At 37.6% G+C, this 15,090-nt stretch overlaps 1 protein-coding gene across 2 annotated transcripts in view; it reads left to right on the top strand.

Moving 5' to 3' along the window:
* Window positions 1–2,554: 2,554 nt before the first annotated feature.
* The window catches only part of rai14 (retinoic acid induced 14), a 52,297-nt gene continuing 39,761 nt past the window's right edge, over window positions 2,555–15,090 (top strand). Inside the window, exons 1-2 of one of the 2 annotated variants that reach the window (XM_084935067.1) lie at window positions 2,555–2,909; window positions 4,135–4,216. In XM_084935067.1, coding sequence (XP_084791193.1) covers window positions 4,181–4,216 — 36 coding nt within the window. In that variant the 5' untranslated portion in view covers window positions 2,555–2,909; window positions 4,135–4,180. The remainder of the gene's footprint in view (window positions 2,910–4,134; window positions 4,217–15,090) is intronic. The other variant, XM_084935066.1, reaches the window with a different exon arrangement.

Genomic DNA, 15,090 nt, shown 5'->3' with positions numbered 1-15,090 from the left:
AACACTAACCACAGTCTGATAACAACACTTAACAACAAGCACATAGTTATTCTTGTGAAATAGTAGTGTGAAATAAAAATGCATGTTAATAATGTAGGTTACGATATTATTTTATTGATAATCTTGGCATTGCGCCTTTTTTAATTAATTTATTTATTTTAAACAAATACAGATGTATGTGCGATTTCTTTAGTCTACGCTACCACTCAAAATGATCTTATCTCATATACTCATCTAATATATCTCACAACTTGAATTAAATATTCTACGTTTTAGGAAGTGGCATAGCAGTAAACAGCTTCTCCACTAGATGTCCGTGTCTTACCATTTACTAAGATTTCTGGTTCTCTTTGCTGCCTCTAACCTGGAATTATAGCGGACCTTATACCGGGGTTGTCATTCGGCTAACCAGACTAAACTATGAGTAACAACGTGTGTCAGTCTTTGTCTCACTTTGTTTTCTGTTTTTTTTTTTTCTTCTCTGATCAGAAATTCCCAAATTAGACCGCTTCATTAAAAAATGCTGCTCATTTTCATCTGAGAAGCAGATCAGAACACACTTTATATTAGTTTATTATAAAAAAAAAAATACCAACAATTTAGTAAAAATGTATAGTTTACAAGCACAAAAACCCTAAAATTAGGAAGAAAAAAAACTTTGAAAGAATGGCTACTATATGACACAGTGAGCTATCCTAGCATACATTATCACATCTTAACAAATGACATAAACGTCACACCCTTACAGCTCAGACAGGTTCACACCTGTATTATTACGTTTCACCGCAGTCCTGTTGCAACATAGACCCATAACATCAACATGACTTGTTCAGCTAGCAGCATTTCTCAACTTCAGAGATGATGCACACTGAATTTACAGCCTGGAGACCAGGTGACACCCTGTGCACAACTTAAACAAACACCCATTCACAATCTTTGGGGCACTGAGAGTCCAGATTTGTGGAGGTTGAATAATATTAGGGTAGAAATGTTATGATATATTAAGTCCTGCTGTGTTGATCTTCACCATCCAACATAAAATACAATCAAAGTTTTATTTCTGTTGCTTTTCTGTCTGGTAATCATCTTTGTGTTTTACTCAGGATTTATCCATACATCAGTGTTTTTCTTTCTGAGTAAGACTCAAGTGTGTTGACTTTTTTTTTTCTTAAAAGGAGTGGCACACCAGACACAAGAAATTAGACTATTTAATCAGTGTACAATAATTGGTGTAAAAAAAACACTGGGTATGGAGTTTGGGCTAGTGCACAGCCCTTTTTCCTTGTACAGTGAAAATGACAGAGTTTCAAAATTATTTTCATTCAGTAAGTGTTTTGCAACTGTTTAGAAAATCAGGTGTCTAGCTCCCTTAAATAAAGCTTGTCGGCCAACCTAAGTGACCAAAAAATGTTTTAGTCCTGCAATAGACTGGAGACCCACCAAGGGTGTACCCCATCTCTCAAACCAAGACAGCTGAGATAGGCTCATCTGTTTTGCGGTTCAACCCCAAATTGGATAATTGGATGAAAATTAATAGATGCTTTAACATTTGCAAACTATTAGCAGTTAAAGCTTAAAGATAATTGGTATCAGTACAAAGTACAACATTTGCATCTAAAATATAGTGAAACATTACATAGAATTACTTAAATAAAGCACATCCCCTTAAAGCATTTGAGTAAATTTCCTGAGCTATGTTCCAAAAAAAGAGAAACAAAAGAAAAAGAAAAGAGACACTGGACTTACCATAAACAATGCTTTTCGAGTTTCAGGAAAGCTCTAGGGTTTCATCACTGTGATGTGTCCTTTCTAAATAATAGACTTTTCTTAGAATGTAACATCAGTGGCACATCTCCAGGGGACCATTATTTTACAATATTTAGCTTACATACATACATAAAACATTTGTCGCTGTGGCTCAGGAGATTGAGGTGGTCACCTGTAGTTAGAAGGTTGGCGGTTCAGTCCCTGGGTGCTCCAATCTGCATGCCAAAGTGTCCTTGGGCAAGATACCTAACCTTGACTTGCCTCTGATGCATTCATTGGAATGTGAAAGCACATAGATGTAGAAGAGAGTGAATTTGTGTGATTGGAAGAAATGAGACATGTTGTATAAATGCTTAAGCAAAAACATGCTACGTCATGTTTATAATAGATTTGATAGTTTTATATAATTACTCCATTTTAAATGTAAAAAAACCAAAACATATTTTTGACCTGATAAAAGCACAGCTCTTACGCATGATACCTGCCTGTGGCACTGATGGCAAAGGAAGCTGTAATTGTTCAAAACACATTTTATTTTATTTTGTTTTAACAAATAAATAAATTGTAACCCTAAAGTGTTTTTCAAGTGTAATATCACTATAAAAGCTCGAGACATTTTTTTTTGCATTAATATTATTATTATGTAGTTGAATTAATAGCTGAAGCAGAAGTTTAATGCATGAAAACGCGTGACCGCCTGTTCTGTGGGCGAGGGTCCAAATGTTCTCAAATGTGCGCCCCTCCGGTGGGGTTTTGTGGGAAATGCCCCTTTAACCACAACATGAATGGGGGGTACAATAGAGAACAGAACAGGGCTCGCTCGCCGCGGTCACGAGAGCTCCAGGGGAGTGACGTCACTTTCCTAAACCGGGCAGCGGCCGTTGAGTTGAGTCCCAAACCAGAGACGAGCAGGAGTCCACCAACAGCTCAACTTTTAATGAATGCGGGCCGAGGAGAGCCGCCGTGAAGGGTCGCTCCGGTTTCGCCTTCCGTATGCTCCCTCCTGGTCGACATAGCTCCACATAGACTCGCTGTGTTCACACTTGTTCAGCGGCTAATCTGGTTTTAGCTATTTTTAAAAAGCGCTTGTCTCTTCTTTTATGTGTCTCGCGCTCCCCGCGACTCTCGGCACAAGGACTAGGGTAAGTGTGTCCAGTAATTTCACATCATGTAAGCAGTTTAGGTCGAAATGATGCTTAAGAGTTGAACTGTGTGTGAGTCCCGTTGGTGAATTTAAACGGAGCACAGCTCTCGTGTAAGTCCAATCTGATATCCAAGCTTTAACCGTGTCTCTCCGCGTATTCATAATATCCGTGTACAAAAAAAAGAAGAAGAAGAAAAAAAAATGTGGCTGTTTGATGTGCAGTGAGGCAAATATGCAAAGGTTAGTTGCTTGAGACGCTCGGGTCAGAGATGCTTGTTGACAGCAGTCAGTAGTGAAGTTTGCTTTTCAGCGGGACATCCTGGACAATTATTTTTTATTCTACTCCCGTGCTTTCTGCAGAGAAATTATAACAGCACACGCCAGTTTCATTGTACGCAAAGCAGGATCAAGGTTGCCTTATGAATGCGGTTGGCAAATAGCTTGAATGTTGGCTAGATATTGCAGGAGTTATTTTGCACCCTCCCACTTCTCTAATAAGACTTAAAATCTGATTAACTCTTTCTAACTTATGCTTCTGTGCTTTCTACACATTTAAAAGATGTTTATTCCTGCACCCAAGACTGCCAGTAATGTTTGCAAAGAATCTCAAATTGCTTACACTGTGCTCTGAGTTGTAATACAAGCAGACCTTGGAAATAATGAAGTAAGTTAGATGCCCAATTTCGGCAGGAATGTGCCAAAGGATATTTGGGGGTTAAATCACTGACAAGGTCATTTCAGGCTTGAGGAACTGAAAATTACTTGAGGCAGTCAGGCTGCAAAAATACAGTCGCCAGACATCCTCAAGGGTTCTGCTGTGATTTATAACATCCTTGTAGGAAACGATAGAAAGCGAGGCATCGTAATCAGCAACAGGTTTAAAAGAGAATTGCATGTGGTACTATAAAAGAGGAGAAATTAAATGAAAAAGTGCTTCTGACATATAACAAATGTAGGACTCTTTTTGTCCCTTAGCGCTACACTACAACTCATTGATGAGGCTTTAGCAAACACTGCTCTTTAGTTTTTACAGACTACTGTTTGTCTCTGCTTCTGTGCTCTGTGTTTACAGCTCACCAAGGCTAACCTATGCGAATATAATGTTACAAAAAGCCCAAAAATCAAGTCTTCAGAAACACTGAGTCACATTTAAAATGGGAACTAACATCACAGAGGCTAAGTTTAAACATCTGTGTGGCTTTTTTTCCCTCCCTTCTTCGCAGTCTCGACTGAGCGATTGAGTGAGCGACTGCATGGGTCGGACTGAACATGAAGAGCCTCAAAGCCAAGTTTAGAAAAACTGATGTAAGTAATGTAACATGTGTTTCTGGCTGTGTATGTTGTGTACATGCAACCGTGTGTGCACATGTGCATGTCTGCATGGATGAGTCACTGTCTGTGCATGTATGTCTTGAACAGTCGGCAATGATTTTTGGCAGAATTCCTCAGTTTTTGGACTCCGCAGCAGAAGCCTGTGGCTTGTTGATATTTTGATATTTGCTGTAGAAAAAAATAAATGGGTTTAGAGAACTAAAACAAATCATGATGCCCGTGTAATCCATTTTGGAGCTCTTTATAAACATACTTGATTTCGCTTGGCATGTCATGGGATTTTAAGGGCCCAAAAAAGGATGCAGAACTATTTACTGTGGTAGCTTTTTGCTTTTTTTACCCTGCTTGACAACGTAGAAGCTATATGCGTTTCTCTTTGAGTCACTTTGGAAACTTTTTAAATGAATCCTACAAAAACCACAGATACGTCTGACTCTGCATTGCTCCGAATGAGAATTTGATCCTGCTGACTATGAATCATTCTTTTGGGAGGAATTGCTCCAAGGTAGTTCAGTCATTTGTTCGGTCACAGTCTGAGATGCTCCACACTCACAGGAAGTTAGGCGTCTCCACAGCGTCTGACTCATCTTTTGTCACAGTGACCCTAATGACACAGAGCCAAACGGCAAGACAGGAAAGGTCTGCAGAGTTTACTGGATTTAAGGAGGGTGTGTCAGAAGTGGAGACGTTGGCAGCTGTAGTGAGGAATGGTATCTAAATGAGACGCTTGGTTTATGTAAACAGTTTCCATGTGATCAAGTGTGTGGTGGGGCAGGATGGTGAGCTCTGATTTAATGGCATGCTCTGCTGAGAGAGAGGGAGAGAGACTGATCTGCAGAGGAGGAATTAGGTGAAGTACTTGCACCCTTTTATTCAATTATACCCACAACATGAGCTGCAAGGCATAACACGATTCGGGATTATTGTGTAGTGGGCTAGATGTGTGCTAGTGTGGAGAAAATGAAACCCCCCCCTCTAGATCCACACCTAAAACATCAAGGAAAACAATAAAATGTGCACTTAAAATTATTCTGGGAACAACAAAACAGTATCAACAATTTATTCCTAATGTTTGATTCCATTTTTTTTTTAAAGCTGTGTCATTGCATATAAAATCAATCAAATCTTAGATAAGGTCCCCCCCTTGGAATACATTTTCTGTTTTTGTGCAATAACATCAGAATATTTAACGAAACCATTAAAAATAAATGGTTGTTATTATGAATATTTTCTCAGTTAATGGTTCCCAAAGTCTGGTGCTTTTTAATTTGAGTTATTTTTTTCAAGCATTTTGAGCCTTCATAACTTTTTAGGTACACAGCTGAAAGGTTTGTCAGAATGGAAATCATTTTTACACCTACTCCAGATGTCACAACCTAAACCCTAAATCACAATTATTCAGCTAAATTTTTTTTCCTGCAAGCGACATTGAGCATACATTATAGTTTCAGTAGCAAGCCTGCACCGAATTAGCATCTGTGATAGAAAGTAACAGAAAGAAGCATTGGTACCCTGGATTTTTGCTTTGTTTTCTGATAATTAACTGACGAAAACTTCAAAATACCTAAGTGATTTTGGGTAAACCTTTAAAGTGTCACACCACCATGTGGGCTGGTCTTAGCACGTGCTGATTTCTCACAAAAATGACCCAGTTTTCTCTGTTATGTCTCTACTGCCGAATATCAGTAAATTATTGCAAATTCATTCATTTATGTGGGAGGAGTACAATAGTGTCCATTGTTCTTGAAAATGTGGAGTCCAGCACTGGGCTCCAAGGTCAAACAGCTCCTTCACAGTGCGTGTAATGGATGGTGTCTGCGTCACCTTTGCCAGGTGTTTTCCTGTCTAAGCCCCTGTTATATCAGTAGCAGTTGCAAATTGTTTGAGATGCTTTTACAGTGAAATGCCCATCCTCACTAAAATAGCCAGTCGTAGGTGGAATGAGAGAGGAAAGAGAGAGCTGTGGATGTGAGCGTTGCTTAGAAACAGAACCGATGCCGTTTGCTGTCATGCATGCCTTTGCAGACCTGCCACCCACATACAGTACACTATTGCACTTTTGATTGCTTGGACAATTCATTGGTTTGTCTCCTACTTTATGTAATTGGTCCCCATTTTCGTATTTGTAATTTGATGTTTGGACCTGCACTTCTGCGCCATGCATAAGTCATAGACAGTCTTTTGATAATAGCTGTCTCTCTTGTAAAATTCCATGTCAAACTGACTATATTCAGGCAATGTTTTGCTGAAAAGTAGGCCATATTTTTAAATAATTTAATAACCTCCTTGATCTCCCTGCAAAAGTGTCTGTTTCTTTATGGTACACATTCCTCACCATCAGTCAGTATAACACCCTCAGTGTGTCTTGTATTGATTTTACTATATTCAGAAAAACAGTTTCTGTCTTACTGGCTGCTTGAAAAGTACAGTAGCCAACTTTTTTTTTTTCTAAAATGTTAGATTTTTTTCACCATTTAATTAAGAACAGATGCTTAAAAGAAGCTTACTTAATTTTTTATTTTAAAAGCAAGAAACTTTCAGTAAAGCAGACACTTGTTTTTATGCTGTAGAAAACTGGTTGAAACAGTACCAGGACTTCAGTCCACACAGAGTGATAAAACCTACTGGTCGTGATTAGGATATGCAGCACCAAAGTTTCACAGGCTGCTGTGTTTACCTTAGCCTATAGTCATTCCATTGCTTTTTACAGAAACCCTTAACAGCCATTAGTACTATTTCAGTCTGGCAGTGACAGATGCTCAGGAATGTCTCCCTGAAAAACAGAGGCTCCTTTAAAAGAGAAAATCAAAAAACAATAGTAACAGAAAGTTTATAAATAGCTTTTTTATGACATTAAGGTATTTCCGGACAATGTGCAATGGAAACTGTGGTTCAGTGTCAAATCTTAAATAAATGCTTCACTTTAATGATCCTTCTCCAGCTCAGCCAAACAAGCCTACAACACGAGGCTTAACAGGAAAAGACCAGCCTGTGTTAATGTCACAGTGTGATTTATGAGCTATAGAAGGTCAATGATAACACACTGAATACATGTTTTTTTCCAGTTTGAGAAGGGTTCATGATGAAAATTTATTCAAGCCGTAGCGTAGCTGTATATGACCTGTAAACTTTGTAATGACACATTTTATTCACATAAGGAAAAGCACGTGAAACAGATTACTTTACCAAAATTAAACTTCTATTTAAAACCAGGAAAACACCCTGTTCGTGTCTTTAATGCCACGTCTCCCACTCAGTTTTGTTCTAACCATTGCATTGTTAGAAACTGGGGTCATTTATTTTGAATATTTACTGGATTGCACTCTGCTTTTTTCTGACGTCCTGTCCTCCTTACCGTCATAATAATAATAATAATTAAACTTACTATTACTATTAAAGTTACTATTAACTATATATAACTGCTCAAACAAGTGAAGAAGTGGAAAAAAAAAGAATGCATTCAAATGCTATGCTCTCAAGCTGTTTCATGTGTTGTTTCACATGATATCTGGATTGGGGCAATAAACTTATTTGTTTCTTTCTCACCAACTGTATCTACAGAGAGGAGAGAATTTGAATGTTCAAAATAGGCTTTCACTTGAGAGAAAGCTGTGCTTTTTCCTATTATTTCTGGCTATTTTATATACAAAATTGTATTTTATAAACAAATTAAACCCCATTTAAAAAAGCTAAGTAATTTGTATCAATAAGTGAAACCCTTTTATGCTACTCTTCCTTCTTCTCATGCTTACTTGCAGAAATTGTGCAAATGTGACATGCAGAATTTTCCATTTAGTGCAGCATAACAATTAGAAGTGTAATCTTAAAGTTTAATATTTAAACCTGGTATACAGTAACACTAATATGTTTATATGACATAACACCTGATCACCCTTTACACTCCCTTTGTGCCAGTTGCCCCTGCACAACTTAATCTGCGATAAAGACATGGACACAAACACTTTGCGTGAATAGTGAATATTAAATGTGTTTATCATGGGAGTTACGTTCTAAAAATAACCTGCGATAGGTGAAATCCGCGAAGTAGCCAGCTTTATTTTTTGCAATTATTATAGATGTTTTAAGGCTTTAAAACCCCTCACTACACACTTTATACACTTTTCTCAGACAGGCACGAAGATTTTCACACTTTTCTCTCTTGTTTAAACATTCTCAAAGTTCAAACCTTTGTAGAAAAATAAGTCCAGTATTATAGAATGAAACCAAAGATCAAACCTTGTTTTCAGGTCCAAAACATGGGAATACAGCAGCTGTGAGAGAATTCAACATTAATGAATCAATGGTACGGAAGTAGAGGAAGCAAGAAGAATGAGTTGAGTAAAGTTTGACTTATCTGACGGATTTGATTCGCGCCTTATAATCCAGTGCTCCTTATGGTGTGAAAAATACGGTAACTTTACCTTCCTTTAGCATGTCCAGAAGTCCAACTTTTTGTGCGATGGTTAGCATCTTCGTCTGCCTTTTGGGTGCTACCGCAGGTGCCTTTGACGGTGCAAAACGTTTTGTGGACATTTTTGTGTTTGTTGGGGAGAAAACTTACAAACATACAGTACAGCACTTCAGAGTCACACTGCTAGCGATCGAAGATTTATGTAAATTTGACAAGCTGAATGCATTCTGTGCTGTACAGGAGACACGGCACAGGATTGATTGACAATGGTCTACAGCCAATCAGGACGCAGAACACAACGTGCTGTTTTTACAAAAAAAAGCATGCAAAATTGCACACAAAAAAAAATTCTGCGAAACAGCAAGGCTGCGAAAGGTGAACTGCGTTATAGCTAGGGACCAGTGTATAGTGTGATCTTTCTTTGACCTTGTGTTTACTTGGATAAAAAGTTAACAGTTTTGACGACGTCAAACTTGGCATGAATAGTTAAAACACCTCTGTCTTTGTGGTGTGTTGCTTTAATGTTTAGGCTGCTGTGGCAGGGTGTGTCACCTTCAGGTTTAAGTGTGATTATTTGTGAAAGAGAAGATGGGAAGAAGCCATTGGGGTTAATTGATCAGTTTTTAACCACACAGGAAAAAACCATTGCCCCTGTGTGATAGGATTTTTTTTTTGCCATCCTTGTGCTATATAGACTCACTGAAACAGTGGGTATAGAGCCCAGACATTGTAATTGGTTACTAATACAGCTAAAATCTGATATTGTGGCATATAAAACTCTGTTTGAGTGAAATGCCACCTCTATCATAAGTCAACATTTGCCATTTTCCACTATGGCTTTACTAAACTGGTGTCATCATCTCTATTATCCATGACAGAAACCAGGGCTTTCTTTCCTCATTATGTTTAGCAAATCCAGTATCATTTACTTGAATTATTTTACAGCATGTAACAACAGGTTTGATGAAATAATAGACATGAATGTAGAAACCAGCTCAAAACTGTACAGTCAGGCACACTCAGCAGAATATGCAGGCAGGTTAAGTAGATCAGCTTCCTCAAATGCTGCGCTGTGAATGCACTGTGAGGCTGAGTAGTGTGAAAATGCCTCCTACGCTTGAGGTGATCATGCATTTCCAAGTTTAATATTAAACAGCGTTAATGCTGTACAAAGAATTGACTGCGAACACAGGTAAATGTGTGATTTTTGTCACAGATTATACAGCAGCGATAATAACATGGGTTTTTCTGCACTGGGGTCATCATGGCTGAGCTGTGCTCTGTCTTTTGACACAAATTCAGTGCATACCAATGCTTGATATAGAGGGAGTGGCGCCATTTTTGCTTTATCATAATCTGCGAGCAGGTGTGCAGTTATGCAAGGTCAGTGAATCAGAAGAATTTCTCTTTACTGTTAAATGGAGAAATACCACAATAACTATGTTTGTAGCTGTAAGCTTGTCTGCTAGACTTTGTGTCTGCCTTGTAGTCCTTGTGCCTGAGCATCTCTTTGGACTATGCTACTGACATTTTGGAATTTGTGGATCATTTCAGCTAAGCCTATTTACCCAAACAACCAGTATAATGAGGTGTGTGTGTGTGTGTGTGTGTGTGTGTGTGTGTGTGTGTGTGTGTGTGTGTGTGTGTGTGTGTGTGTGTGTGTGTTGGAGAGAGGCTTGTGTTTAAGAAAAGCAGACGGTGTAATCTGGTTTCTGGGAATGAGTTTGGCAAATAGCCACAGTGAGATTTAAAGCATTCTGCTTCAGCCATGTCTGAACAGTCAGCTTTCAAAAACTGTGCATTGGCAGTGTTATTAAGAAATATTTTAACTGTCTTGTTAAAATGAATTAAAACATAATTTAATTTAAATTCAGTTAGGTCAATGTTACTTTATTTAAACATGTAAAAAAAAAAAAAAAAAAAAAAAAAAAACTGAAGTAAGCCCAAAACCTTCTTTAAAGTAAGGTACCCTAAGGATGTAAACGCCTTTCAGTTTATTAATAACCAGCTTTGCAATGTAATATTAATGTACTTTTAATTAATTTAAGTCTAAGCTGAACTGTCAAAGATTAATTAAGTGTAGAATATAGGCCAATGCTCAGAACCATATGTGGTAACACTTCTATCATATGTTACATATAATCTGTATATTTAATACATGTGTTATATATTGTGTTGAAATAATGTGTTGGCAAGTGTTATCTTAGTTCTGTATTAGTGTAGATGAATATGGAAGTACTCAATATGGGAGTATTGCAAAATCACATTTGAATTTCTCCACCCATACCAATAGTAAGCTTTCCTTACTGTGTGTTTAATATGATTGTTTCGTGCAAGTCTGTTTTCTCTTTAACTAAGCTTAAACTATGTACTATTTTTTGGATTTAAATGTTTTGTGTAGAAAGCAGCCTTTTGGCTTTTAATTTGGAAGAGAACAAGTATTTCATTCCAGCACTGAGTAGCTTCTTTCAGTTCTTGGTCGTGCAAACACTTTTTGGTTGATAACAGAAATAATTGAGATTTCAGAACGCCTCCCAAATGCTACTACAGTATAATACATACTTACAGTGATATGATATGAACACTATTCTAAAAACATGTACACTCTAACTAATGTCACAGTTAAAAACTGTCAGTACACGGTTACATTTACAAGGTTTTAACTGTTATTTTACAGCGTACCTATTCAAATCTATGGCAACAGATTCTTACTATAAAAAAGTAGTACTTTGCTCTAGAATATAGACTTTACAGTCTAATACTCTCAGCTTTGTTGCTGTTGTAAAAATAAAATTACAGTATTCCTGCTGTAAACTTGGAAGCTACTGCAAACACAGTAGGAATTGGCAGTGCTGGATCAAAACTGTTACTGTTAAATTAGCATTAGCATTAGAAAAGTACATTTTTGTAGTCACTTTCCTGAGTGTTACAATGTCACTTATTATCTATTGTATCTACCATAACCACATATCCCCACATATCAAAAAAACAACTTGCATAAAAATTAGAGATGGCACGATACCACTTTTTTATGTCTGATACCAATATCATAAATTTGGATATCTGCCGATACCGATATGAATCCGATATAGTGTTTTTTAATCAACAAAACTGTTTTTTTTAAATATCTTGCTGCATTTTGTATAAGTTCATACTCAAGTTTAAAACAACAACTACACTAAAGCTATTCTGTTATACCTGTATGCAAAAAAAATATTTCATAGTTCAGCAATACTGATCAATCTAATAAACTTAAACCTACTCCATCCTCCCTATTCTGGTATTTTAAAGAGTACTTAGCGTAAATATTAAGCGACCTAACTAATAGGGTTCTAACTCCCAGCAACAACAAAAATAAATAAATAAAAAATAGGGAACCACCCCTCACGCTCCACCTCATGATGCTTAATCGACGTAATCAACCTTAATTTGATGCAGTGTGAAAAAAAAAATGCACAGAAATCAATTATTTTTCAAGAAATATTAAATAGATTCAACATCTTTCTTCAACAGAATTGCAGACTGCACAGATGGTACCTTCCCAAAGGAAAAAGTACTATAGCTTACTAGGGTATATATATTAGACTTAATAGTTACTATATACAGTAATGGACTTCTATTCATTTTACATCAAATTAAAACTTTGGGTGTCAGATAATTATTTATTAAAAGCTAGACATTTTAAATGAGAATAAGAAAGAAAAGTATGTCTTTGTGCTCCCCTTTTCCCTGTTAATGCCCTATCGGCCCCCCTGGCTAAACTTTGCTAGATCCGCTCCTGCACAGTTACCAGCATCAGCTATGTAGAAAAAGATCCTGGTGTAGAAAGTAATATTAAATAAATTCTAACAACAGCTTATCAAGCTTAAACGTGCTGCTGTTGTTTATCCACTGGTTTCCTCTTTCTGGTGCAAAGTGGGCCAAAAACAAACAAGAGAGACGGACTCGCGACAGAAAAGCCGATCAGCTGATCATTAAGCAGTTTCATGATTGAAGTAGCAGCAAGAAGAGGCAGTCGCTCCATATATCGTTTGTTAAGCTTAACGCAGGAATGCTTTACAAACATTCAGAGATGGACTTACACACTTGCTTTACTTCTCTCGGGATAACTTTGTCGGAGATGAAATGCCAGGGTGCTAGCGAAGCTCCAAATGCTATCCAGACCACCAACAGGTCCTGCATGCCACAGCCGCTCTATCACGTGATGCATACTGCTCCGACGTGCTAACGTTCTGAGGCGAGTTACGGCGTGTTGCAAGTTTTGTGAGGTGCTTTCGTGATATTTAATGGATCGGATTACATTTTTTATTTTTCTCCGATATCCGATCCAGTAATTTAGGTCAGTATCGGACCGATACCGATACGTAATATCGGATCGGTCCATCTCTAATAAAAATACTCGATGTACATGGCATATGCACAACAGAAATATAATTGAACGCAGCATTGGGTTGTTGTATAAAAAGTGCCTATCACGTCTATTGTGCACCAGGTAATCTACACAATTTCCCTGTTAAACTGTAAATTACAGGCAGCTAGATTTGATAGCTTTTCACTTTCATTTTACACTCTGTCTATTGTAATCTGTAATCTAAAACAACCGTTTTAGCACAGTTAGTTTGTTTGCTGGTGTACTGTCCAAGAAATCGTCTTTGTTCTAGTTGGCCTATTTCCTGCACTGCAGAGTTATGATAATGCTGCCGTTTTAACAAACATCCTGAAGACAGCTGCTGGCCAGTCTGGTTGCCTATTACTAGCTAAACCTTAACACTCTTTTTTTTTTGATGGTTTCTAAGAACAGTGTTTCCATCAGTTTTAAAGCTTGGAAAAGAAAGAAACTATTGTATTATATGGCATTAAAAGTTACAGTAGCATACTGTCAGTATTGTTTCTTCCTCAAAGGCATCATTCTTTTAATTATTTAACTTTTCACCAAAACAGCGTAATTTTTTTTTACAGTGTCATGTAACATTTTTGTAGCATACTTTTTCTTGATTGTGTCATTAGTTTGAGAAATCTTCACTGACTCTCGTGTGCTTCGACCTTTTGAGGCCGCATTAACAGCTTGGTCCCTGCGGTTTGAGCAAAGCTTCTATAAATGAGTTACCTTGCTTTAGCTGTTATCTGACTCTCAGCGTCTTACTACCCTCCCCCAAGCACATTTTCACAAGCTGGACAGTTGTGGACTGAGATGCAGACACATACTTACACACACACTGATTGACTGCATGTTATTGTCTGTGTATTCAATTATTGTTGACAGTGGTCCTGGTGTTATATCCTCTTCCAGCCCTTCAAACTGCCAGACTGCTTAAACCTGCTCCCCCAGCTGCTGGACTAAGCAGGATTACTCAAGGCTTACACACTCACACACATTCAAACACATGCATATATTCACATTCATGCGCAAAGACCACTATCAGACACACACATACCCATGCCTTATCATCCAGCCTCTCTGTGTCTAATTCATGTGTGGATTATGCGGTCTCCTCTCACTTGGCACAGCTGTTCCATAGCATAAATTTAACAGAGCTGTTAGAATCTAAACTGTACACGTAGCTTTTGCTGTATTTTTGCCATATTCAGAATATGTAGCGTCTGTATGTGGTTGTGCAAAAACGGGAGGAATGAATGTCCATTTCATCAGTCCTTATCAGGAGTGATGAAATGTGTCCACTGTGTTAACTGGTGCAACAATGCAATCATAATCACATGCTGATCATCTGAAAACATTTATAAAAGAATGCCTTTTGCACTGGGTGGTTAAACATTGAACCAAAAGAATTTACTGGGTTATAAATGCAGAACATCAAGGAAAATCTTAGAAAAACATTACATTCTATTTTTCCCCCCTGTAAAGTGTAAGAATCACTGTAATATATTTGTTCTTCAATTAAAGAAGTTTTCCTTATAAGTAAGCCATAGACTGCACTTGGCAGTGTTTGATTAGGCCCAGTCTAAGTTGGTTTGGCATTTAATGGTTTGTTCTGGCTGGGTGTAGTGAAAAGGGTATTAGTACTGAGAGTGACAGTAAACCCTTAGGGACAGGCGGGCATTAATCTGGGAGACTAGGAGGAAGGGTTTGCATCTGTCTGTGTGTGTGTCAATTGTCAGCAGGAGATTAGGGAGTACACAACTCTAACGGATAATTATGACACTTGCTGCATACAATCTGAAAATATTGTATCTTAGAATCAGTTGAGAGAATATTCCAAAATGTCAAAACGCACATGTAATGGTGATTATAGGTTCAAAACACTTGCCATATAGTCACAGGAGCTTTAGAAACCTGGTACGGCTCACCAGCATGAACAATGAAATGGAGCTAAAAGCTTTCATCACTTAACCATTTAATTGATTGAAAATTGGTCATCTAGCTGGATAGTGAGCCTTTGAGATGCATGTTTAGTATACCAGTATTGGTTCTTTATAG

Source organism: Perissodus microlepis, chromosome 7 (genome assembly GCF_051167445.1).
Source record: "Perissodus microlepis isolate ML-2025 ecotype Zambia chromosome 7, ASM5116744v1, whole genome shotgun sequence".
NCBI lineage: Eukaryota > Metazoa > Chordata > Actinopteri > Cichliformes > Cichlidae > Perissodus > Perissodus microlepis.
Note: the sequence above shows the minus strand (reverse complement) of the source record. Positions and strands in the feature narration are given on the sequence as shown.